We start from the raw sequence: 27,246 nt of genomic DNA, 5'->3' as shown, positions 1-27,246 counted from the left end.
ATATTATTCACTTTTGACCACGTCCGAGCGTCATCACATTATCTTAGGTCACTTGAGTCAAGAACTCTTGTTTCTCTGTACATTAAAAAGAGTGGTGCCCCATATATGAGTTGATTTAATGCATTAAATCAATTTTCCTTCATATTTGTGATAACAACAGTATAATCATAAATTATACCGGTCATAGTCATAGTTCTAACCCTAGAACACGCTACACTCGTCTCCCGGGTGGTAGTCCTATGCTCTCACCACTACTCTACTTGTGCAGCGGAGATCGGCGGGTTGGTTTTGGTGTCGTTCTTCCAGTCCCTAGTGTGGGTTGGGGTAAGAATAAGGGTTGGGGTTAGAATAAGGGTTGGGGTTTGGACAGGATCTGACCTATAAGGTAAGGGGTAAAGGTTGGAGTGAAAGGATGAACATGTAGACGTTTGGCATATAGTGCCATAAAGTCATCCCCACTGGGGCCTTGAACCCCTGTCTCCTGGGTGGGAGTCCTATGCTTTCACCGCTACTGTACTTGTGCAGTGGAGATCGGCAGGTTGATTTTGGTGTCCTTCTTTATTTTGGTGTGCTGGGACTGCTGCCTCTTGTGCTGCCAACAGAGCAATGCAGGTCAACATTGACCGGAGGGAGGAAGGGAGGGAGTGATAACCGGACAAACGCTATTCTAGGTGCGCTGGCTTACAGCCATGCACAAAAAAACACTGTCTCTTGTGGTAGCAACATAGGATTGCAGGTCAACAACCCGACGGATGAAGGGAGGGAGGGAGAGACAACCGGACATTTGCTATCTTTGGTGCGTCGCCACACACAAAAAAGAGATGGCTGGGGAAGGAAAAAAAAAATTCTGGGTATCATTCTAGGTAAAAAAAAAAAAACGAAGCTTTTAGCCATCAAGTTTTGACCCATTGGGCTCTTTTTGTTTTAGAAGCCACCGGGAGCCATATAAACCAGGTCGAAAATCGCACTGTGGACGTGCCTCGGGGTCATCCAACGAGAAGGTAACTCCCTCCGTCTCTCTCTCTCTCCCTCCATGCTCTCAGAAGCCAGCCATAATAATAATTCCTTCTCCCCCACCTCTCGTCCCTTCCCTCTTCTGTCCAGTAACCTGGAGGGCTTCCTGGAGGAGTTTGCGGATATCGCCAAAGCGGACCAGATCAGGAAGCTCCACGACATGCTTGGTCCACACACGCTCAGAAGGCTGTCTTCAAAGACATGCCCTCCAAGACTGAGCTCATTGTCAGGGTGGAGCTCAGCCCCATGCAGAACTGTGATGAGGAGAGGGAAGGAGACAGAGAATGTTTCCTTAATTTTTTCTAGAGTTTTTGGAACCCTGTCAAGAATGTGTGTTCCCCACTTTTATGCCTTTAAATCAGGGTTAGAGTATTCCAGGAGTGTGGTATCAATTAGCTAGTGAGGCGTGTTGGTAACATGCTACTTCCTGCTTTGTGTGACCCCAGGAAGTATTACAAGTTCATCCTGAACTTTGAGGCCCTGAACACCAATTAAAGGTAATCAAGTGTCTCATTCTCTCTCCTCTCCTCAATCTGAAGTTGTGTGGTTGTTACCCCCCACTAGCTACATATAATCACTCTATGATTGAACTTGTACTACAGGCGAGATAATCCTTTTTAAAGAACTCTCTCTCTCGTTCCCTCTCCTAGGCGTGATGTCAGAGTTGTCCAAGACTCAGGTGTCCAGATCTACCTCTACAAGCACATCAAGAGGAGCCATGACAACCTCTACTGTACATCTCTGCTGAGGAACAGAGAGATCAGACTAAAGACCCCTCTCCTCTCGATCACTCCCTATCATCACCTCCAACACCCTCTCACCCCGGCTCCCACCTGGAGACAGAGACATGGACAAGCCAAGACCGTACAACTGACCAGTGTGGGAAGGGCTAAGAGGACAATTTCTGGACGTACCACCATATTCATACAAGACAGAAGCCGTACCACTGTTATCATTTAGTAACTTTAACTTGATCTCAATGACATTTGGGCTTGATGTGTAGCTGTGGTTTCCTAGCTTTTAAGTTAAAGTTAATAAAAATCCTTAATTGGGATACAGTATTGTTGCAGGGCACTTGATATACACCCACTAGAGAGGTGCATACACTGTCTTAGTTTAGAGTGGAGTTGCATTTGACAAGTTCAGTGGAAATGAGATGTGAGTGTTTACATGCATTGCACTGAGTATATTTGAAAATAAACTTTGAAATTATGAATTACAGAAGCAATGGCATTTCATCCTTTTTTAATGCACAAAATGTAAGTGTATGGTCAGGATTTAGTAAGTAAGTGACCAATCAGCATGTAAATAAAGACGTGCAGACCACATATATTGTAAGAAGGTAACAATAGCAATACATATGTGTAGACCACGTCTCAGCCAAGTATGTCTATGACGTTACATCCTGCTGACATCATCACAAGGTGCTCAATTTACATATATGATAAATTGACTGCACTTATATAGCGCTTTCATCCAAAGCGCTTTACAATGGCCTCTCATTCACCCATTCACACACACATTCACACACCAATGGCGGCAGCTGCCATGCAAGGCGCTAGCCTGCTCATTGGGAGCAATTTCCCGTTCAGTGTCTTGCCCAAGGACACTTTGACATATGGACAGGAAACAATGGAAATAACATTTTTAGAAACGTGGAGTGGACGATGCGACAACTATAGAGCACGTTGCTACGACGTTCCCGCAACTGGATTGTGCTAGTAGGGAAGGTTCTAGCCTGCTCATTAGGAGATCATTGGACGACCCGCTCTACCTCCTGAGCTACAGCCACCTCAGAGTACTCAGGAGGTATCATATGAGAGTCTCATGCTGTCTTTTGTTTTCTGCCCTGACACCAGCGATCGATTTTGATGACTGGAGTAAAGAGTACCACTACTAGATGCTGAATGTCCAAATATTCACCCTGTGGGATGGTGACAGAAGACTGGAGAACAGAATTCATTCTGCACTCTTGTGTAATATCAGATTCTACTTACCTGGAGCAGAGATCAACCACAGATTATGAACATCATAACTAAATATTATGAACATTGGACCTGGGCCCAGTTCCCTTTCCCCTCACCCTAACCCGGGTCCGTATCCTTTTCCCACCCCCACCCTACCCCCGACCCCTGCCTCTAACTGGACCCAGGCACACCTACACTCACGCTCACACACACACAGACAAACACCAGTCCTGGGCTCGGATCCCCTCCCCCTCACCCTACACTGGGTCCGTATCCTTTTCCTACCCCCTCCCTACCCCAACCCCTGCCTCTATCTGGGCCCAGGCACGCACACACACACAGACACACATCAGTGTTTGCCACACCTCTCCCATGATGCTCTTAGCCTTTCTTGCTCTGAAAATGTAGTTTGACGTAATGTATTGCTCTATATATGGCTCTGTGTGCTACTAACCCCTGTGTGCTACTAACCCTGTTCTGCCTCCCCTCTCCCTAGTGCCCCTCTCTCTCCCTCCTATCTTCTAACCAGGTCCAGTGGATGCCCCACTGTCACCAGCAGACCACCCTGAGTCCGATAGATACCCCTGTGTCTGCTGCAGATGTCGTAGCAAATTAGTTAACACACACACACGTACACACAGACATACACCAGTCCACTTCCAGCTTTAGGCCTGGGCCCAGTACCCCCTTCCCCTCACCCTAACCCGGGTCCGTATCCTCTTCCTACCCCCACCCTACCCCTGACCCCTGCCTCTACCTGGACCCAGGCACACTCACACACACACAGACATACACCAGTCCTGGGCTCAGATCCCCTTCCCCTCACCCTAACCCGGGTCCGTATCCTTTTCCTACCCCGATCCTACCCCTGACCCCTGCCTCTATCTGGGCCCTGGCACATTCACGCACACACAGACATACACCAGTGTTTGCCATGTCTCTCCTATGATGTTATTAGCCTCTCTTACTCTGAAAATGTAATTTAATGTAATGTATTGCTTTATAAATGTTCTTAGCCGGTAGACAAACATACTCCAGGAGCTTGCTCGATCGCCTCGTTGAGAGGGGTCAGGGAAGAATTTTTACAGCTCACTTATCTGGCCCCCGGGTGATTACTGTTTTTTTGCTTCCCTCTGGAATATGTAGGGGTGGGTCGTATGCCCACCTCCCTTGTTCTCTGTAAAGCACATTGTGTTGCCTCTGGGTATGAAATGCGCTATACAAATAAAGCTTTGATTGATTGATTGATTGATTCCAGACCCAGCTCTAGCCACTATGCCCCATTGCCCAAAGCAAGTATGTGTAAGCTACCTGGCCAATAAACTGATTCAGATACTAGCCTCACTCCAGTCCCTGTTCCACTCCTAGTGCTCCCTCCTTGTGTTTTGCACTCCCCAGTTCTAGTCCTATGCACCGCCTGGGTCCTTCCTGCATTTTGGGTCTACCTTGTCCACCCTCAAACCCTAAAGGCCCATTCAAACGCTACGCAAGCTATGCTAGCGTGAGCTACGCAAGCTGCGCAAGCCCACGCGAGGTGATGTTGACGACGTGACGTTGACGATGGCACCTTTGGGAGCAATTACAACTGTAAGTCTTTGGGTAAGTCTCTGGGTAGCTTTGGGTAGCTTATCAAATCAATTATTTTCTGTTCTTTATTTGTATTTAATTTAGTTAATTTCTTCACTTTGAGATTAGGTAAATGATGGTACTTTGTATTTATCAGTGACAAAAAATATAAAATATTACATTGTGATTCCCTGTTGAAACACAATTTGAAAAAGTTCAGGGGAGGGGGCACTGTATAAGATATTTAATACAATAATCTTGGATGACATTGGAGGCAGTCCTCTGTTCTCAACCATTTTGTGTTTTGGGTCTCTTCACCACTTTATATTCGGAGGTGATTCAAATAAAGTTTACACATTTCGATTTTGTCGTATTGGGGTCTCTGGCCTTTGGAGAGATTTAAAGTTGGTGTACTTTGCTTCCTCTCATAGCTGGACGAGTCTGCTGCAAGGTTACAACATCACCAAGCATAGTTCTTATTATACCTCAAGTCTGTATAAGGCTTTGTGATTAAAATTGAGACAGCTCAAATGTCAGTTCATGACATTCAATCATTTCTATGGTGAAGAGTTATAAAGTCCACCATGCACCATTATTTATGGCTGTGTGTATTTCTGACACCCATTGCCTCTATCTGTGCTCATATAAAAATAATTAGACTTCCAAATGAATCTTAAAACCTTGTCTGGAACATGTGTTGTTGTGAATACTTCAACTATGTTGTTGATATTCATGGCACAGCACTGGTGAGCTTGTCCATATATTCAACATATTTATTGTGGAATATGTAATACAATTTACTGTAATTCTTAATTCAGAGCAGAACACGTATACATTTTAATCTAAATTGAATGAGTTAAATGGAGTCATTGAGAGGCTGCTGAAGCACACACAAAAGTGAGCTCCTCTCACTTCTCAGCACTGATAAATGAGTGACTCTCTTCTTGGCTAGTAAGCTGTCTTGCACCCCGCCCCAACCCCCTCCCCCCACCCCCACATCAACTGTAACTCCTCCTCTCTCACATTTTGACATTGATACTGATAGATTTACCTCTGAGATCATACAGGGATATCAACCCTGAATGAGCCAATCATTGCTTTGGCCCAAGGAGGGTGCTATCTTGTGGAGCTTGTGGAACATACCAAATTAGACTTCAACTCAGTGGATCTTGTAACAGCTCAAATCAAGTTACCAAAATAAATGCTGCTGTATCAGGCCGACTGACAGATATTAATATTTCAAACAATTTGTGACAGCAATGTCATCCAAGGCTTACCAACAGGGCTGAAAATTAACACCTGCTAACGGCCAAATGCAGGTAAAATTTCCAATTGGCGATTAGATTTCGGAAGGCTATCTGAAAAAAATATATACTTGGCTGGTAGGTTTTTTAATCTACAGTCCCCTTGGCAGGTGACACACCGTGAGCCAAAAAGTTAATTTTCACCCCTGCATACCAAGCATTATGTTTCAGATCCAGGGATTCAGTTTATTCAATATTATTTTTAGTCTAAGCTGTTTATCTTAAGTGGAGATTTATTTGAACGGCTTAGTCTTATGTTCGCTTCTGTATGACCTACAACAGGTCCAACATATCTAACTTTTTATCTTGCTTGGTTAAACCAAGGTCTTCTGTATTCCATAAGATTGACGTAGCTGACTCCTCATCAGGCCTCAACAATCATGCAAACCTGCTCACTAAACCACCTCCACTACAGTAAAGGAATATTGGGTGACATATCCTTGTATAATCAAGTATTAAGAGGCAAAAATTACTACCCAATTTGAAATACAGTACATGTAACTGAAGTAATGCCATTATCCCCATGTCATTGTCTTCGTGCTGTTGAATGTCCCTATAAACTCATATAAATCTAGCCGTTAACTCAGGAAATGTGTTCACATTAATCACTTTATATTAAGTAGTTTTCAAAACATATGTCAACAGTTACACCAAATAGTTACATACAGTAGACAGCTTGTGAAATACTGCATATATATCAGCTCTACTCAAGCTATCTGAGTGGCAAAGATGGTCGGCCTTGGCTTCAGGGTATGCTATAAAAGCTTTGGAAGGAGGATTATTAACTTGAACGACATGAGTAGAGAAACTGAAAATAGGATGTTGGAACCCTGTCAGGTGGCAGCCAGTAGAAATGTGGCACAATTAATTATAGCATTTTTTAAATGTTGTCCCTACGTAATAGCTGACCAGCATGCCAGGCTACTGTAAATGTCATCACTTATAAATCATTACTCGTATTGTAGATCTAATGGCAAGGCATTGGATTGGATTGAATAGCCACCCCGCCCTGCCCCCAGTATGAATGCAAGGAGAGTGTGCAGTAACTGCCATAAACGGTGACTGAGCAGAACAAAAACTGATGTGTTTATCACAAAAGTGCCTCTCTATGCACAATGGTCTCCCATGTAGAATCTTTTTGGCCACAGACTCCACCAAGCGCTTACATTTATCCTATAGCCACCTAGACTTGAATTTAAAAGTGTTTTTTCTAGTGACAAACATGCACAAATCAATCAATCAGAATAGATATAGAACCACTAGATCATCGCTACATTACCAGTTCAGTTTTATATGACTCTCCTGCTAGCACATAAAGCAGTAGTGGGATTTGAATCACAAGATTTTGCCAAATGGGTGGGAGGAGCAAGGGAGTACTTCACCAGTGTACATTTTCCACTCATGTTGTCTGAATAGGTCAACACTTAAAATCAAAATGGAAAATAACAGCTATAATTCATGAAGTGGATAGTCATAAGAAATAACTATGTCTAATATGTAGTAGTATAAGAATGGAAATATAATTTCAATAGTTTGATAGCTTTGTCTATTTTTTTAATGCCTGCTATGTTACTAGTAGTTATTGCTCATGACCCTCCTCTTTCTGAATGAGAACTGCAATTTTCTCATTTACATTTTATCAAGTTATTTTACTGTATTAAGCAACATTAATCTCTAACATTAAATCTCTTTTAAGGTTTAGCCCAATTTGGAATCGTATGGACCTTTTAATGGTGTATATATAAATATATATATATATATATATATATATATAAATACACATAAATACATACATACATATTTACATCTGTAATTTTGAGGTAACCATGTAGTTAAATGGCAAACTGTGTCAGGTGAGGTCTGACCTATTTGAATAGAGCCAAAACAAAAATGTGTCACCGTTCCTGTTTTTCACTTGCTAGTCCTCCAGGTCTTCCTTTTGTTTGTTTGTGAGTTCTTGTACCAAATACCTTATAAATGCTTATGTTTACTTCATCAGAATTGCTGAAAAAAGCTTGATGAGGAATTGCCATAATGAGGGAAATGATCTTTAAAGATTGTTATTAAAAATACTTTTTCTTGTTAGTAACTTTTTTCATGGTAAGTCTATTTATAGGACCCTACAATTTAATTGATGAAATGAACAACATTTCAACAAAATAGTGTTTATAAAAGATCATATAAACACATGAAAGCACTGTGGAACACTGTTGCAATTTCTATCATCAAAGAAAATATAGAAACAGAGCTGGCGGGAGGGAGAAAGAGGGAGGGGGTCAAAGTCAGACCTTATAGGCAATAGACTCACTTCCACTTCCTTGAGGAGAGTGGTCCACAATTAGCTCCTGCTTGTTTGGCACTCTGCAGCTGATATAAGGAGATCCAGAGACCAGCATCCATGGACAGATAGCTTCAACCTCTGTGGTAAGACCCTATAACTCTTTGCACTCTTCATTCACACAGTGTTATTATTGGTATCTTGAGTCATAGTATATCTCTTAATCTTATTAACACTTAACATACGAACACTACATTTGTTATGGGAATTTGATATACTTTGTCATGTCCTAGTACACAGAGATATCCCATGTGTGCACATACAAACATACTGTATACAATGCATGTTAACTTTTTATCTTTTGGAATCATGACGCTCATACCTATACCTGGTAATTCTTCGATAATATTCTTGACTATTTAGGAGATCCAAATAGACTCAAGAGTACCCCATGATGTGAACACATCTTTAGTAAAATGAGCATTTGAGCAGTCTTAACTCAAAGTGACTATAGATTTACAGTATCTTAAAATGGTAGTAGGTTTATGCTGTTCTACATCAAACAAAGCCGATTGAAGGAGGATTGGAGTTGCTCTAGGACTAAATTGAAGCTTAAATTAATCCTTCAAAGAGGCAGGTTTAACTTCTGCTTAGGAATGTTTGTGACGGAGCATGGACTATTTGGAATATCTAAATGCAGACTGATGTGCGATACAGCCAGACGAGTACTTAATTACTTAAGAGACCGCTTTTGTATAATAATACAAACGTTTGTTCTATACTTTGTTTTGTATAACGATACACAACAGGAATGGTGTTTTCTATTCCATTCAGGGTTCTTATGAGCACCATTAGACCAACAGCCTGTTCTGTGTTCTCATTCAGGCTTACTTACCTACCACTCCTGGACTCCATAGTCTCCGACTAACTAAGCCAAAGTTATGCCACATGCATGCAAGCTCCTTAAATGTCTTAGTTTAACTGGTCCACATGAAGGTCTACTCCTGGCTTAATCTAAGCCCTGTCTGTGAAAATTGATTTTCATTTGAATTATGTATGTAATTTAAGTTGTGTTTTTCATTTTTGTGTTAAGTCGTGTGTTTACTCACAACATCAAAATCTTTTCCAGTGTCCACTAAGGTACTGTTTCATCTGGGAGGGGAAGACAAGGTGAGATGTTGTAATGCAACATACTAGTGCAGACAATTTAAAGTTAAAGGACAGGATTTTATCTGAACTAAACTCCTCAAAAATAGTTCGGAAAAGCTATTTTGCTCGATTAATTCTCCCCTTTAAAAATACCAATTGGTATTGTATTTTATTTTGTTGGAAAGACTGATTAGTCACCTTTACAATGAGGTACAACGTGTAAGGATCATGCATTCGTGGAATGAGCAACATAGCTAAACGTGTGGGTAGCACCCAAAAAAGTGCCAAAATCCCCTGCAGTATTCTTCTGTTGGTATTCACTCTTGTTTTGAGTTGCTTGGTGGATTGGATTTGCACTCTCCCACAGTAATAAGGAAGAAACAACACATATTGGCCATTTTTACACTTAATTCATTTTACACTTTCAGGGACCTCAGTAGCGTGTGGAGAATCCATACGCATAAGAATATTGCAGGGGATTTTTGGGGGCCCCTACCCACACGTTTAGCTGTGTTACTCATTCCACAAATGAACAATCCTTACAAGTTGCATGTCGTTGTAAAGGTGACTAATCAGGCTTTCCAACATTATAAAAAAAATTACCAAGTAGTATTATTAAAGGGGAGAAATAATTTACCGAAATAACTTTTCCGAACTATTTATATGAATTGACTGGAGAGATTTATCCAACAAAAAAGATTTGTTATTATCATATTATCAATCTTTTTTATTTTTTTTATTTGACTTAATCATATTAGTTGGCCTGCCTTTTGTATGCCATTTATAAAGCCAACATATAATCATTGTCGATGTGATAACACTCATCTGTAGTGGGCACCATTCAAGGCAAATATATTTATCATTTTTCTCATGTTTATGCGTTCTCTTTTTCTTCCAGTAAACCGCCACCATGAGTACGGACGCGGAGATGGCCCAGTACGGCCCAGCCGCCATCTACCTTCGTAAGGGTGAGAAGGAGAGGATTGAGGCTCAGAGCAGGCCATTTGATGCTAAGAATGCCTGCTTTGTGACTGACAAGGTAGAGCTGTACCTCAAGGCAAAGATTCTCAAAAGGGACGCTGGGAAGGTTGAGGTGGAAATGGAACTGTCTAAGGAGGTAAGTCTATAAACTGACGTGTTCAGTTGGGCTGCAATTGTACAGAATTAACATGTTTAGTGAATCGTTCAGTTGAAACTAGTTTTGGCTTTATTTCTTAATTTAAGACGAAAACCTTCAAAGATGAGGAGATCTTTGAAATGAACCCCCCTAAGTTTGACAAGATTGAGGACATGGCCATGATGACCTACCTCAATGAAGCTTCTGTCCTGTATAACCTCAAAGAGCGTTATGCAGCATGGATGATCTACGTAAGAAAGACACAGACATACACCTGCACAAATATATCCCATAATTGCATTCTTATATCTATACTGCATGTTGCCTGTTATATATCTTTTGATATCTGTAGACCCTGCATGCACCATAATGTGTCTAATGTCTTGTCTCAATCGCTTCTGATGCAGACCTACTCTGGGCTCTTCTGTGCCACGGTGAACCCCTACAAGTGGCTCCCTGTGTACGACATGGTAGTGGTCAACGCCTACAGAGGGAAGAAGCGTATGGAGGCTCCACCCCACATCTTCTCTGTCTCTGACAACGCCTTCCAGAACATGTTGACTGGTACGAACAATCGTTGTGTGGATGGATGAAGGGATGGATATACAGTATGGAGGGATGGGTTTATGAATGGGCTGATGGATGGGGAGGTGAATAGATGGATGGATGATGGATGGATGGGTGGATAGATGGATGGGTGGATGGAAGGAGAGGTTGATAAATGGTATGATGAATGTACTTCATGATGATGCTATTCTTGACACCTCTTACATTCTTTACTTGCAGACAGGGAGAACCAGTCTGTCCTGATCACGTAAGTTTAACATGCAATTTAGAATTGATTATTAGTTTGTTAGAACTTACCAGTTTGTAGTCAGAATCAAGTGTTTCACTGCACTTTAATTATGATACTACCTATCTTGAGACATTTGCCAATACTTGTACTACATGTAGACTAAAATAAACCAATTTTCTATTCCATAAACCAGTGGAGAATCCGGTGCTGGAAAGACTGTCAACACTAAGCGTGTCATCCAGTTCTTTGCCACCATTGCTGTATCTGGGGGTGAAAAGAAGAAGGAGACTGGCAAAATTAAGGCAAGTCCTTAGAATTTCTGGGGTGGCAGTGGCCCTGCAGTTATGAAAGAGAGACGGCTACCAAAAGGTAATTCGTTTTTTCAGGGAACATTGTGGGTTATTTTCTGGCTGCTAGACTGTTCCAGGTTTCAGTACTGTGGCCGTGTTATGCTGTTCACAGCTGTCCTTAGCCTGCCTACTGAGTTACAATGTAACTGACCAACGTGCTCTTTTCTCTCAGGGTTCCCTTGAGGATCAGATCATTGCAGCTAACCCTCTGCTGGAGGCTTATGGTAATGCCAAGACAGTGAGGAACGACAATTCGTCTCGCTTTGTAAGTTTGGGGGGACAATGTTATATATTATAGCACATGCTCTTTCTAATACATTCCCTATTACGATGATATAGTACAGCATACTACCAGCAGTACCATAGCAGTACTGTAATTGCCAAAATATTGTAAATCAAAGTGTAAATACTGTGTGCTATTCTGGTAATTGTATTTATTTTCTGTCCCTCTGGTATTTCTCCATGCTGTACATTAGGGTAAATTCATCAGGATTCACTTCCAAAATACTGGCAAACTGGCCAGTGCTGACATTGAAACTTGTAAGTTGGCTTGGATTGCTTCTCAGTTCTTCACTAAATACACAAGGATATTACACCAGATTGTTGGCCTAAATGTAGACAAACATTACTATGACTATCGGTTTCCTACTTCAGATTCAAATTGCTCTCTCTCTCTCTCTCCTTCCCTCTCTCTCTCTCTCTCCCTCCAGACCTGCTGGAGAAGTCCAGAGTGAGCTTCCAGCTGCCCGATGAGAGAGGCTACCACATCTTCTACCAGATGATGACCAACCACAAGCCTGAGATTGTTGGTAAGATGAAGCAGAATGCAAAGAACCAGTGCCCACTACTACTACTACTACTACTACTACTATTACTACTACTACTACTACTACTACTACTACTACTACTACTACTACTACTAATACTAATAATAAACTTTAATAATTACGTTTGTATAGCACCTTTCATACAAAAATGCAGCTCAAATCTATTTGCAATAAATAAATTATATGCAATAGTGCTTCACATAAAAATAGACCTAACATGACCATAAAAACAGGGATAGAGTGCCATAGTTCATGTAAAATCAGATGGAAGATGAAAGACACTGAATAATAATCACTAAGCAGAGCCTCGATCTTGATGCTCAATCAGCAGATCTGTCATACTCGGCAGAACTTTGTCTGCAATACCCTATATTTACTGATATATATTTACGTATATATTTATGAATATATATATATATAAATAAAAATATATAAATATATATATATAGATATACATACATATACTATAGATATTCTAATGTACAGTATATAGTTGTTATATTATTTATTCATAATCATAACATTGTCTATTGTAACCCAAGGTAGCAATGCTCTGAGCGGATGGTAGAGTGCATGACTACAGTTCCCTGAAGGAGGGGAATGAGATACAACACATTTCTGTGGGAAAAACACTGGCGTAAGAGCTTTGGAATACATCTGAACAGGCTAATTTGCTACAGTACTGGATGTTGGCAAAATAGCTTTGAGTTACACCCGAGCAGGCTAATTACTGTCTAGTGTGTAGAGATGAACAGCCCTGTGTACCAATATGCTGCTGCAGTAAAGGGTGTTTTGAGTTTAAGATCCACTGGTGTTGCAGGTAGAAAGGTGCAGCATTGATGAAGTCAGGCTTCGATCCAGGTTGATCACCACACAAATAGCTGATCATTCTTAACACACTTATATTCTTTGGCGTTTTTTCCTGACATAGCCTAAGACACTTGTCCTTTTTCATGTGACATACTGCATATGTTTTATTATGTGCTCTTTGTGTGTTATTGTTGTTTGACTTGTACAGCACTTTGGTCAACTTTGTTGTTTTTAAATGTGCTCTACAAATAAAGTGGTATGGTATGGTATAGGTGGTTTTGAGAGAGGAAAAAGAACCGCGCAGGGCTGAGCAAAGCCACCTTGCCCAAATAAAGGCTTTTTTAACTTTAAAAGAGACGTGAGTGCTGCTTCCATCTTTAGGCTTTCATAGCCTACTATTTTTCATGGTATGGTATGGTATTCTGGCACATATTCAGCAAGCAGTGCTTATAGTTGCATTATAGTTTTATACAAGCTGATTTTCATTCTTGGTTCTCCACAGAAATGACACTCATCACCACCAACCCCTATGACTATCCCATGATCAGCCAGGGTCAGATCACTGTGGCCAGTATCGATGACACGGTGGAGCTGGACGCTACAGACGTGAGTCACTGAAAGTACAATACAACAATTGAAAATAAAAGGCGTAGCATAAATGCAGTCATTAAGTCCCTCCACCTGGCACACTTGAGTTGATCTTACTTGTTTACATCTTACATTAATTTCCTCCTCCAGGATGCTATTGACATCTTGGGCTTCACCCTTGAAGACAAGCAGAGCATCTACAAGCTGACTGGTGCTGTCATGCAACATGGCAACATGCACTTCAAGCAGAAGCAGCGTGAGGAGCAGGCTGAGCCAGATGGCACAGAGGGTGAGTCCCACTTCAAGTCCCACGTTCCTCAAAAATCTCTATCAAATTCTTTCTTTCTACTTTCGATATTTAACTAGAAAATATTATAGTCGGTCCAGCAGTTTTTTTGTAACCCTGGTCCAAAACATTAATGGTGGTGAATGGCCAGCCGTGTTTGGGCAGCTCGTGGACCCGCCCCATGATTCAGATCCGCTCAAAAATGTTGGACCACACTACACCCATCCACCGAGTTTCGTGAAAATCGGTCCAGTAGTTTTTGCATAATCCTAACAGACAAATAAAGAAACACAAGCAAGCACCCACCCACAAATGCCACTGAAAACATTACCTCTCACCATGCGCTGTAGCTGGGGTGGAGATAATAAGTAAATTGTGATCATTGTGTCCCTCCTCAAACTCTATTTACTCCTCTCTCCCTCTAGTGGCTGATAAAATCTGCTACCTTCTGGGTCTGAACTCAGCTGACTTGCTGAAAGCCCTGTGCTACCCCAGAGTGAAGGTCGGCAATGAGTATGTGACCAAGGGTCAGACAGTGCCTCAGGTAAGGGGAGGTACACATTTGCTGAAAGAAAATAGTTTACTGCTTATTTCTTTAAATACTCAAGACATGCAGTTACAAAGTAACTGGAATGGTCCTTTTAATTTTCCCATAGTTCTAGAATCAATACAAGGCAAAAAGCAGACTATGAGATAAAGTACATTAGTGTAATAAAGTGGAACCAACTCATGGCATTGTCATTACACAGGTGAATAATTCAGTGAGCGCTCTGGCCAAGTCCATCTATGAGAGGATGTTCTTGTGGATGGTCATCCGCATCAACTTGATGTTGGACACCAAGCAAGCAAGGAACTTCTACATCGGCGTGCTCGACATTGCCGGTTTTGAGATCTTTGACGTGAGTTTGGTATTGCTATGGGATTGTTCAGGCTTTTGACCATATTTGGTAAAATAAATCCTGTCTTATTATTAATGAACTCATAAGTGAACAATTTGCGCTTCTTCTTCTTTTTTTTTGTTATACATGAATACAGAAAGTGTGATCTACCCTAATTAATTAAGAGTAAATTAAGTCAAGATAAAGAATCAATACATGGAGGGTATCTAAACAAAGATGATCTCTCAAACTGTGCATCTACAGTACAACAGCATGGAGCAGCTGTGCATCAACTTCACCAATGAGAAACTGCAACAGTTCTTCAACCACACCATGTTCGTCCTGGAGCAAGAGGAGTACAAGAAGGAGGGCATCATCTGGGCATTCATTGACTTTGGCATGGACTTGGCTGCCTGCATTGAGCTTATTGAGAAGGTGAAAACTATAACACTACATGTTTTTGGCTTTGCAAGTATAGTGGGTACATTTGAGGCAACTGAATAGTATCATAATAATCACAGACATTATCATATTGGTAATACAATTCTATAATGTATACATAAATATCAGACACATTTGGACAAGGCACTAGTTTGTTGTATGTAAACAGACATTTGTCTGATCAAAATGTGTTTCCTACACAGCCAATGGGCATTTTCTCCATCCTTGAAGAGGAGTGCATGTTCCCCAAGGCTTCAGACACGACCTTCAAGAACAAGCTGTACGATCAGCATCTTGGCAAGAACAAGGCCTTTGAGAAGCCTAAACCTGGAAAGGGCAAAGTCGAGGCCCACTTCTCCCTGGTCCACTACGCAGGTACAGTGGACTACAACATCAATGGCTGGCTGGACAAGAACAAGGACCCCCTGAACGACTCTGTGCTTCAGCTGTACCAGAAGTCCTCAGTAAAAGTGATGACCGTTATCTACGTTGCTGCTCCACCTGAAGGTTTGTACATGTTCAATCCCCTCAAAGCAAAATGGATATAAGAACCCTTTTCCCTTTAACGGTCACTTTGAAGTAAGTGAGATAGACGATTCAAGTGTTCAGAGTGAAAATATTTGTGTATAGGAACTTGTTGAAAAACACAGAATATGTTTTTAAATAAGTTAATACATTATACACATTTATTTGATTGTTTGTGAATTAAAAGGAAACTTAACAGTACTTAAATATAAATATTGTATCACATTATCATGTATTATTCTCTAACTCGTGATACTCATAGACACTTCAAAGAAAGGAGGCAAGAAGAAGGGAGGTTCCATGCAGACTGTGTCCTCTCAGTTCAGAGTGAGTGAACTTTTCTATCTAATTTCAAGGTACATTTGTGATGTTTTATGCCATGATTTTGTCTAATGGTTATTTATAACAAGCTACTAATCTTTCCATACTTTATATTGAAATGTATTTACAGAATCAACTAATCAGCTAATTAGGTCTAGTTGCAATCTAGCTCGTCAACTCCATCATCAATGGTATCTGAGAAAACTGTCATTTGGAACACCCTTACAGGAGAACTTGGGCAAGCTCATGACCAACTTGAGGAGCACCCACCCTCATTTTGTGCGTTGCCTGATCCCCAATGAGTCTAAGACTCCAGGTATAACAACATCACATTTTACAAATTATTTTACTTCTTAATTGACATTTAAATGACATCTTAATTTCTAAAAGACGAAAAATCATCATTATCTTTTGTTTCTAGGTCTGATGGAGAACTTCCTGGTTATCCACCAGCTGAGGTGTAACGGTGTGCTGGAGGGTATTAGGATCTGCAGAAAGGGCTTCCCCAGCAGAATCGTCTATGCTGACTTCAAGCAAAGGTACAGATACACACACAAACGTTTGTGCACTAACACATACAAAAACACAAAGTTCATGTAGAAAGGCACATGCACATTTGCACATGAATACACACACAAACATACTGTACATGTATGCACTCCCACAAACACCTTTTCATCCTTAACATTTAAAACCAAACTAATCAATATTCAATATTTCTCTCTACACAGATACAAAGTATTGAATGCCAGTGTCATCCCCGAAGGCCAGTTCATTGACAACAAGAAGGCTTCTGAGAAGCTGCTTGGGTCAATTGATGTGAATCATGAGGACTACAAGTTTGGACACACCAAGGTAAGATAGCACATATTCAGGCTACGAAATACAAGCAACAACAAACACCCAACACAATAGCATTTCACCCATTGAATCAAATTAAACTCAACTTTGTGTCCTACTTTCACCTTGTTTACTTCATCTGTGTATTCTACCTGTGCCTCAGGTGTTCTTCAAAGCTGGTCTACTGGGTGTCCTTGAGGAGATGAGAGATGAGAAGCTTGCTGCTCTGGTAACCATGACACAGGCTCTCGCCCGCGGTTACCTGATGAGGAGGGAGTTTGTGAAGATGATGGAGAGGAGGTGAGAGGGAGCTTATAATGTCTTTTTAACCTTTGTTTTACCACAAACCTCAAATTATTTGTGCAATTTCTCCCCTCAGGGATCAATAAAGTAATCCTACTCCTACTGCTACTTATGCCAACAGAAAATATGTTGTACTACAATATTACAATGTTTTGAATAACCAAAATATTATCATCCCGGGTGTTAGGATTTTAACCTTAATGGTTATTTTGATGGAAATATTTTACATATCTTACACATTATATTTACATACCGGTATCAGAGGATAGATTGCATTCATCACATCAGATCCAATGTGTATTGACCTTAACATTCACTGTGCCGCTCTTTCTTGTGATCAGAGAGTCCATCTACTCCATCCAGTACAATATCCGCTCATTCATGAATGTTAAGCACTGGCCATGGATGAAGGTGTACTACAAGATCAAGCCTCTTCTGCAGAGTGCTGAGACAGAGAAGGAGCTGGCCAACATGAAGGAGGATTATGAGAAATGCAAAGTCGCCCTCACCAAGTCTGAAGCTCGCAAGAAGGAGCTGGAGGAGAAAATGGTGTCCATGCTGCAGGAGAAGAACGATCTGGCTCTTGCAGTTGCATCTGTGAGTGAGCTACAGTACACAAGCACATGCATTCAAAAATAACCACCAATATCGAACAGAATTGAACACTGATCTTTTCTCCACTGTGTTTGCCTCTCCCAGGAAGCAGATAATCTGAACGATGCTGAGGAGAGATGCGAGGGTCTAATCAAGAACAAGATCCAGCTGGAGGCCAAACTCAAAGAGACAACCGAGAGGCTGGAGGATGAGGAGGAGATGAACGCAGAGCTGACGGCCAAGAAGAGGAAACTGGAGGATGAGTGCTCTGAGCTGAAAAAAGACATTGACGATCTGGAGCTTACCTTGGCCAAAGTGGAGAAGGAGAAACACGCCACTGAGAACAAGGTTTCAACATGTCAACATCTTTTCAATAGCAAAGCAGTAGTTTGTTCAAAAACACAGCCAAACAGTAATGAAGTTAAGCTCTTCTATTCCCAAATCATGAACTGACCATCATCTCCTTTCGTTCTTGTCTTGTCCAGGTTAAAAACCTGACAGAGGAGATGGCCGCCCAAGACGAGAGCGTTGCCAAGTTGACCAAGGAGAAGAAAGCCCTGCAAGAGGCCCACCAGCAGACACTGGATGACCTGCAGGCAGAGGAGGACAAAGTCAACACTCTGACCAAGGCCAAGACCAAGCTGGAACAGCAAGTCGACGACGTGAGTCATCTTGGAGGATGTCTTGCACATTAGGGGCAGTTCTAACTATGCCTCTTCATGAATCGCTTATTGTTATCCTCATGATTGTTATCAATATTAACCTGTTATCACCAAAGGTGAGTAAAAATCATGTGTTTTGTTCTCCAGCTGGAAGGTTCTCTGGAGCAAGAGAAGAAGCTCCGTATGGAACTAGAGAGAAGCAAGAGAAAGCTGGAGGGAGACCTGAAACTGGCCCAGGAAACCATCATGGACCTGGAGAATGACAAGCAGCAGTCTGATGAGAAGATCAAGAAGTAAGTACAAATACTTTTCAGAGATCATTTGAGATATTTGTGACTGATTTAATTAACTTGAATTCCAACCATCATTACAATGAAAGTGGTTTTAGTTTTGAATTACAAAACTCCAAAATTGTAAATGTGTGCAAGCAAATAAATGTACTGCAACAGTCAATTTGGTCATGTTCTTGGACAAGCTGCCCTATTGTGATGATACTTTTTGTCCCTTGGCCCTTACTAAATGTTGTCAGAAATTATGTCACCCAGGACACAGGCAACTAACACGTCACATCAGAATGGTTGTAGACCCCTGGTGTAGTGAATGGTTGGACTCCGCCCTCACAATAGCACAGTAACTAAATGTTTGTCATTGATTCCTTTGTGCTCCATAGGAAGGACTTTGAGACCAGCCAGCTCCTCAGCAAGATTGAGGATGAGCAGTCTCTTGGAGCCCAGCTGCAGAAGAAGATCAAGGAACTTCAGGTACCGTGTAGTTACTGAGCCCTAGTACAGTCATGATCATTATGATTCCTGAAAAAATAATCGTACATTTGATAGTGCTGTCCTTGCTTCTGAGACGTTCAGCCGGTTTGACTTTGGGTTGACTTCACCCTTATTTGCCCCCTGTCTTCTACTGAAGACCAGAATGAAAGAGTTAAAGGAATTTCTTTGGCAGCCATGATTCGTTAGAATCATGTATTTAATCTCTACTTTAGGCTCGTATTGAGGAGCTGGAGGAGGAGATCGAGGCTGAGCGTGCTGCCAGGGCCAAGGTGGAGAAGCAGAGGGCTGATCTGTCCAGGGAACTTGAGGAGATCAGCGAGAGGCTGGAGGAAGCAGGAGGCGCCACTGCTTCTCAGATTGAGATGAACAAGAAGCGTGAGGCTGAGTTCCAGAAACTGAGACGTGATCTGGAGGAGTCCACCCTGCAACACGAGTCCACGGCTTCTGCCCTGAGGAAGAAGCAGGCTGACAGTGTGGCAGAGCTGGGTGAGCAGATCGACAACCTGCAGCGCGTCAAGCAGAAGCTGGAGAAAGAGAAGAGCGAGTACAAGATGGAGATTGACGACCTCTCCTCCAACATGGAAGCAGTTGCCAAGGCTAAGGTCAGTGATAATTCAATATTGTGATTTATTACATGCAGTAACATTTCTGCACCAAGCAGAAATAATAGGTAAAGCTGCAGTGTTCCCACATAGAAGATAATTGTAGGGTGCCAAGAGGAGGCTTATGAAAAGCAAATGTTATGGTAGCTCCACTGATTAGTATCAATGCAAACCAGACTCATCCTTCATAGCAAATACAGTATGTGTGTATTTAATTACATAACATGAGAAACTGGTGTATTACAAATACCTGGTAGGGAATCAAAGTCCTCTTCCTCCTCAGAAAAATAAATTAATTCATGTAATTTCTTGTGTTAAAACAAAAGTGACAGGACTGCACAGTGTAATTAAAGCATATCCCTTTACCATGTTTGTACTTTATTAGCATAACATTTGTACTTTATTTTTATATTTGCATTGTATTATATGATACTGTATTGTACTGTAATTGTATTTGTATTTATTATTTATGTAATCAAGGTGTCATTGAAAAAGAAAGCTTGCTCTCAACTGGCCTCCTTGACTAAATAAAGGTGATACTAATAATAATGTCTGTAAACATGGTGTTTGACCCACAGGGCAATCTAGAGAAGATGGCGCGCACCCTTGAGGATCAGCTCAGCGAGATCAAGACTAAGAATGATGAGAATCTTCGCCAGAACACTGACATCAGCGCACAGAGAGCCAGACTCCTGACTGAGAACGGTAAAATGAATATATCAAGAACAAAGATGTATTGCATCTCATTACCAATTTTCAATTCAAACCCTTATTTAGCCAGGGGAAACACATTGAGACCAGGGGTGAGAACATTTCCACAAACAAGCAATACAATCATAAAAAAGCAGAACAAATACACTCATAAAAACAATGCAAAAACAATAAACAACAATGTATAGAGATAAAATATGTATAATTTAACCAAAGCAAACACAAGCATCTAATCCAGTTTTAGTCATCATTTGTTGAAAGTCACCCATTGAGGGGTACTGTACAGTATTGAGTGTTTTGCAGCTCATTCCATGCTCTGGGAGTCCAGTATCTACAGTAAAAGCAGTCTTCCCTAGCTCAGTTTTGACTTGAGGGATCTCAAGAACCAACCAGTCCTGGGACCTTGTCTGGTAATGTCCAGAGCACCATGTGATGAGTGATGTCAGGTAACTAGGTTGTTTCTGTAAGATCGCTTTGTAAACTTACAGGTACAAATTATGCATTCTGCTAGCGGACAAGGATGGCCACCCCACTGACTGATACAGGTGACAATGGTGTGTTCTAAAATAATTACCTGTAATAAAACTAAGTGCTGAGTGGTAAACCATGTCAAGCTCATAGTCTAGAACTGACAGGAAAGTTGATTTTACTAAAAGTTTCCTTAATTGTCACGCGAGATACTTGGATGTTTCTATACAAGAATCCAAGTTTCACTCTCAGCTTTTTTGTTATTTCATCAACATGCATTTGAAAAGACATTTCATCAATACACTAATAATAGATAATAATAGCAGATCAAATAATTACTTTCCTTAAAGGAGCGTTAACTAGAACATGCTATATATTTAGTTTTATCTGCATTTAAAACCAGTTTAAGCTCCAGGAGTGAGCCTTGAATGAAGTGAAGGCTGTCTGCGAAATAAACAATTCTCCTTCCATTGACCCGGTAGCTGGGTTAAGCACTGTGTTGTCGGTATAAAAGTGCACCTTACAACCATTTTAAAAAGATATAACATTATTTATAACACATATAAATTATAATACACCTTTGATGATTCATAAAATCCATATACAGATGCATGGAGCACATGATTCAGTTTAATGTATCAGAGGGGGAAAATCATAAATATAGAAAACACCTGCAAAGTTATTTGCCTGATGAGAGCTCCATTCATTCCCTGCAGGTGAGTTTGGACGCCAGCTGGAGGAGAAGGAAGCCTTGGTGTCCCAGTTGACCAGAGGCAAGCAGGCCTACACCCAGCAGATTGAGGAGCTCAAGAGGCTTGTTGAGGAGGAGGTCAAGGTGAGGCTCTAAAACAAGTTGAACTATGGAGTCAGGTTCACCAACTATGTCAGTGACTTAATGTGACTATTAGACACAGTTTCTCTCTTATTGAGTCCTTTTTCGTAGTGTCTTGTTTAGTTTGTCATGCTTCCTCCTATTCTATATGTATGTGATGTATTTCATGTAGTTTTTGATGACTCAGTGAAATATGAACTTGAAAGTATACATTCATGTAGTTTTCAGTAAATTGAACTAGAACACTCGTTTTCTTCTCCTCCCAGGCTAAGAACGCTCTGGCCCACGGTGTCCAATCTGCTCGCCATGACTGTGACCTGCTGAGGGAGCAGTTTGAGGAGGAGCAGGAGGCCAAGGCAGAGCTGCAACGCGGCATGTCCAAGGCTAACTCTGAGGTGGCTCAGTGGAGATCCAAGTATGAGACCGATGCCATCCAGAGGACAGAGGAGCTGGAGGAGGCCAAGTAAGTACATGGACCCAGAAGGCCTTCCCCAAGAGAAATTATATTGGCCAGGTTTACCGAACGAGTTAAGAAGCACTTAACTGAGTTGAGAAGCTTCTTAACTCCGAAGTACTTCTTAACTCCCATGCAAAGGATTGCTTAAGAAGGTTCTTTATCGGGAAACCCGGCCATTGTCGTTCCCGTTGGGGAAGTAGGCTGTTAAGAAGAATTGCGATGTCAGGCTACTTATGGAACTTATAATCTTTCCATCAGGACAGAGCACCTTCACAATGCCTCTTTTGTCCCAAACAGGAAGAAGCTGGCTCAGCGTCTCCAGGAGGCTGAGGAGACCATCGAGGCCACCAACTCCAAGTGTGCCTCTCTGGAGAAGACCAAGCAGAGGCTGCAGGGAGAGGTGGAAGACCTCATGATTGACGTTGAGAGGGCCAACGCATTGGCCGCCAACCTGGACAAGAAGCAGAGGAACTTTGACAAGGTGAGAAAGATTTCACCACAACTAAGTTTCAATAAGGTGAAATGATAGTTTATTGGCAATCATTGGTCCAAATGCTTTACTAGATGGCATGGAAAAGGGACCTGAATCAGCAATTGGAGGGTTGAGGGGCTTAAGAGTGATTTTAAAACATTCTACTATTGTGCTGTTGGTTCGTAACGACCTCAATGGCAAATGTAGTAATTATCATTTTTTCTAAATGCAATTCCAACATTGGCATCAGTGTGTAAAGCTGCTTTTGTATGTGCTTCCTCCTACTGTAGGTTCTGGCAGAGTGGAAGCAGAAGTTTGAGGAGGGTCAGGCTGAGCTGGAGGGAGCTCAGAAGGAGGCTCGTTCTCTCAGCACAGAACTCTTCAAGATGAAGAACTCCTACGAGGAGGCTCTTGACCAACTGGAGACTCTGAAGAGAGAAAACAAGAACTTGCAACGTGAGCTAAATGTAGTGCATGATGCTTTTAGTACAGTATTTTTCACAGAACAACCCAAAGTAGTGGAATGGTTTCTCATTTAATAACTAAATTGTGCTGTGGATTAGTTATGTTCATGTAAAATGTTTCTGTTTCAAATCACAGAGGAGATCTCTGACCTGACCGAGCAGATCGGAGAGACTGGCAAGAGCATCCATGAACTGGAGAAGGCCAAGAAGACAGTGGAGACAGAGAAGTCTGAGATCCAGACTGCGTTGGAGGAGGCTGAGGTATAACTAAAATTAGAAAACTAGAATACAGTTTCATTTGGAAATAATGAATATCGTCACAGTTCTTATATAACAAAGTGATTATTTCCATTTATTCAGGGAACACTGGAGCATGAGGAGTCCAAGATCCTGCGTGTGCAGCTGGAGCTGAACCAGATCAAGGGTGAGGTGGACAGGAAGCTGGCAGAGAAGGATGAGGAAATGGAACAGATCAAGAGAAACAGCCAGAGGGTGATTGAGTCCATGCAGAGCACCCTGGATTCTGAGGTCCGCAGCAGGAACGACGCCCTGAGAGTGAAGAAGAAGATGGAGGGAGACCTGAACGAGATGGAGGTCCAGCTGAGCCACGCTAACCGCCAAGCAGCAGAGGCCCAGAAGCAGCTGAGGAATGTGCAGGGACAGCTCAAGGTACTGGAAACTTTATAATAATGATTACACTGCAGAGAAGAACATAAAACCGCTTTCAGGCCAGTAATTCTGGCCTAGATTGGGTCATATCCTACATTTAAAGCTACAGTATGTAACTTCTGCGCTATGAGCCTGATATGAGCTCCAAGCTAGTAGTGAGGAAAATTACATCTGCCAGGGTAAATTCAGTCTTCTTCAACCCTAATGGTTTGTGGGTCTGGGTACGCCCAAATTCCCATGAGGCCATAGAAGAATGCCCATTGTTGGCGATTGGATCTTGTGCATGCATGCACACTTTGAACCAGGTGTGGCCACACCTCTCCAAACATGTTTTCCCATTACATACTTAATCCTCTTTGTTCCTTGAGGAACATAAGAATGCAACAATCTGCTTCCATCTGGTCCTGTCCTGTGCAGCAGGTTGTGCCTCGCCCCAAGTTAGGTTAGCCATTTTCATTTCAGAGGTCACAGTTCTTCGACAAATTGTTTTTGGCCTCCCTTGTTTCCTCTTTCCAGGTTCTATCTCCAGGCTACTTTGGGAATACAGTCCTGGTCCATTCTGAGGACATGCCCTAGACATTGGAGCCGGCACTGTTTAATTTCCAGCACTACACTGCGACAGTTTTTATTTTTATACAGGTCCTCATTGGAAATCCTTTCCGGCCAGAAGATGCAACATTTCCTACGGAGACATCCATTGTGGAATGCATTGATCTTCTTCATGTCATTCTCAACAACTCGCCAGCTTTCTGAGCCGTACAGAAGAACTGACTTAGCATTGCTGTTATACATCTTGTTTTTTTTCCCATAGACACACACATATACAGACAAAGCTGCTAGAGTACTAGACAACATAGATTATTGTGTAGTAAATAATACGTCATATCTGTGTTTCTAGGATGCCCAGTTGCACCTGGACGATGCTGTCCGTGCTGCAGAGGACATGAAGGAGCAGGCAGCCATGGTGGACCGTAGAAACGGTCTGATGGTGGCTGAGATTGAGGAGCTGAGAGCGGCTCTTGAGCAGACAGAGAGAGGCCGCAAAGTGGCTGAGCAGGAGCTGGTGGACGCCAGTGAGAGAGTGGGACTGCTGCATTCCCAGGTGCTAACACTCAGACACAGATAAAGCCAAGCAACATTCATAATGGAAGTTATTTTTTAAACTTCTCATTGTTTAATCCTTCCAGAACACCAGCCTGTTGAACAGCAAGAAGAAGCTTGAGGGTGACCTGGTGCAGGTGCAAGGAGAGGTAGATGACACCGTCCAGGAGGCCAGGAATGCTGAGGAGAAGGCTAAGAAGGCCATCACTGATGTGAGTCTGGATAAGTTTAATCTGTATGCATCTTTCACCCTCATCACACTGTACTGTTTGCTAACCTATCTACTTTTACCAGCCATAACAGCTATGCTGACTTACCTAGCAGTACTTCTCCACCTCACCCAAGCTGTGTTCTGTGGTTGCAGGCAGCCATGATGGCTGAAGAGCTAAAGAAGGAGCAGGACACCAGCTCTCACCTTGAGAGGATGAAGAAGAATCTTGAGGTGACAGTCAAGGACCTTCAGCACCGTCTGGATGAGGCTGAGAACCTTGCCATGAAGGGTGGCAAGAAGCAGCTCCAGAAACTGGAGAGCAGGGTGAGTTAATAGCAGTGGTAGAATTACCTGAGTTGCCTTGAATGGGGTAAAACGTTTTTATGGCATGTAATTGATAAAATCTTCTCAATGAGCTCATGTTCTCCATGCAGGTGCGTGAGCTGGAGGGAGAGATTGATGCTGAACAGAGGAGAGGTGCAGACGCAATCAAGGGAGTCCGCAAGTACGAGCGCAGAGTCAAGGAGCTGACATACCAGGTAACAACTCACACTCCAACACACTCCTCATTATACAGACATCATATATGTATGTGAACATAATACTGCATATATATTTTTGCATAAATGTGTGTGTATATATATATATATATATATATATATACACATATTTAGTTTACACATATTACAATTTCTTAATGTCCTATCTGCTTTAGACTGAGGAGGATAAGAAGAACATGGCCAGACTTCAGGACCTTGTGGACAAGCTGCAGCTTAAAGTGAAGGCCTACAAGAGACAGGCTGAGGAGGCTGTAAGTCACACACTAAAGAGTTCAACCTGCATTGCAGGTTTAACCTGAAATCACAATGTTTTAGAGTTCCATCGAAACCTTTAACTAGGGGCTCCATTCATGTCAAATACTTGAGCTTGATGGAGTTTGACCTGTAAAGGAAAAAGTGCAGTAGTCACAAAAGTTTAAGTCCACCCTCAAATCAAGCCATTATCATTTAAAATGAAACATTAGGCATTTGACCTTACTACCAAGTAGAATAGAATGCAAATTCTCTAAGTGACACAACTTGATGGCCATTCTGCAACAATTTTTAGATGCTGATGTTTTCCTCTCAATATCTCCCAGGAGGAGCAAGCCAACGGCCACATGTCCAAGTTCAGGAAGGTTCAGCATGAGCTGGAGGAGGCTGAGGAGCGTGCTGACATCGCTGAGTCTCAGGTCAACAAGCTCAGAACCAAGAGCCGTGACTCTGGAAAGGTAAGGGTTCGTTTGCTGTTGGCTAAACTTGAAACATGTCCTACTGGAACCACTGCTTCAAATTATAGTTTACAAAAATGCATATTTTTTCTGGATCTTTTCTGCAAAAATAAGCTGATAACTAAGGCCCTCTTTTTTTTTTCTTTCCTTCTCTCAGGCAAAGGAAGCTGAATAAACATGACAAGAGCCTGTCACACATTACTATGGCTGATAAAATATGAGTTTCATGGTGAATGTTTGAGAATTTTCTGAAATAAAGTAAGCAAGAATGCACCTAATGAATTTGTGGATTTGTAACAAGAACAGCTCAGTAGTGTAAACAAAGAGGTTACTTAACTTCACTGAAGCTTCTTTATTGCTTCATGATGAAACACCTACAGCAACTAAAAGCAGCTCTTTAAAACTTTCAACTACAAACACAGAATACACCCCTGGAAACAGTTGATCAATAAATCACCAAAAGTTTTGCAATGACTGAAGGTGGATATAAACCAAGCCAACAGTCAGATGAAAACAGAATGCTTTCTAAACCGTCAAGCTGCTTCAGTTTGGTGGGGCTGCATTTTCGACTCTGGTCTGGAGTCATGAGGA

The 27,246-nt window shown here is 41.8% G+C and overlaps 1 protein-coding gene across 1 annotated transcript; it reads left to right on the top strand.

Annotated features, from left to right (window-relative positions):
• Positions 1-10,188: 10,188 nt before the first annotated feature.
• LOC311325147 (myosin heavy chain, fast skeletal muscle-like) lies at positions 10,189-26,830 on the top strand (the record flags this gene model as incomplete). Its single annotated transcript, XM_084457808.1, has 39 exons — positions 10,189-10,395; positions 10,503-10,646; positions 10,803-10,959; positions 11,182-11,209; positions 11,385-11,493; positions 11,714-11,806; positions 12,018-12,081; positions 12,252-12,350; positions 13,681-13,784; positions 13,917-14,055; positions 14,478-14,596; positions 14,802-14,951; positions 15,195-15,365; positions 15,575-15,878; positions 16,159-16,223; positions 16,446-16,533; positions 16,639-16,756; positions 16,949-17,072; positions 17,221-17,357; positions 17,702-17,957; positions 18,060-18,302; positions 18,440-18,616; positions 18,764-18,909; positions 19,287-19,377; positions 19,611-20,000; positions 20,579-20,705; positions 21,896-22,014; positions 22,278-22,474; positions 22,766-22,949; positions 23,231-23,396; positions 23,541-23,665; positions 23,765-24,073; positions 24,972-25,175; positions 25,261-25,386; positions 25,539-25,709; positions 25,820-25,924; positions 26,101-26,196; positions 26,524-26,655; positions 26,813-26,830. 39 exons carry the CDS (start codon positions 10,189-10,191, stop codon positions 26,828-26,830), a joined length of 5,802 nt encoding a protein of 1,933 aa, XP_084313934.1.
• Positions 26,831-27,246: the final 416 nt, after the last annotated feature.

The sequence above is a fragment of the Borostomias antarcticus genome, assembly GCF_949987555.1.
Source record: "Borostomias antarcticus genome assembly, chromosome: 24".
Taxonomy (NCBI): domain Eukaryota; kingdom Metazoa; phylum Chordata; class Actinopteri; order Stomiiformes; family Stomiidae; genus Borostomias; species Borostomias antarcticus.
The sequence above is the reverse complement of the archived record's forward strand: the minus strand, read 5'-3'. Positions and strand labels throughout refer to the sequence as shown.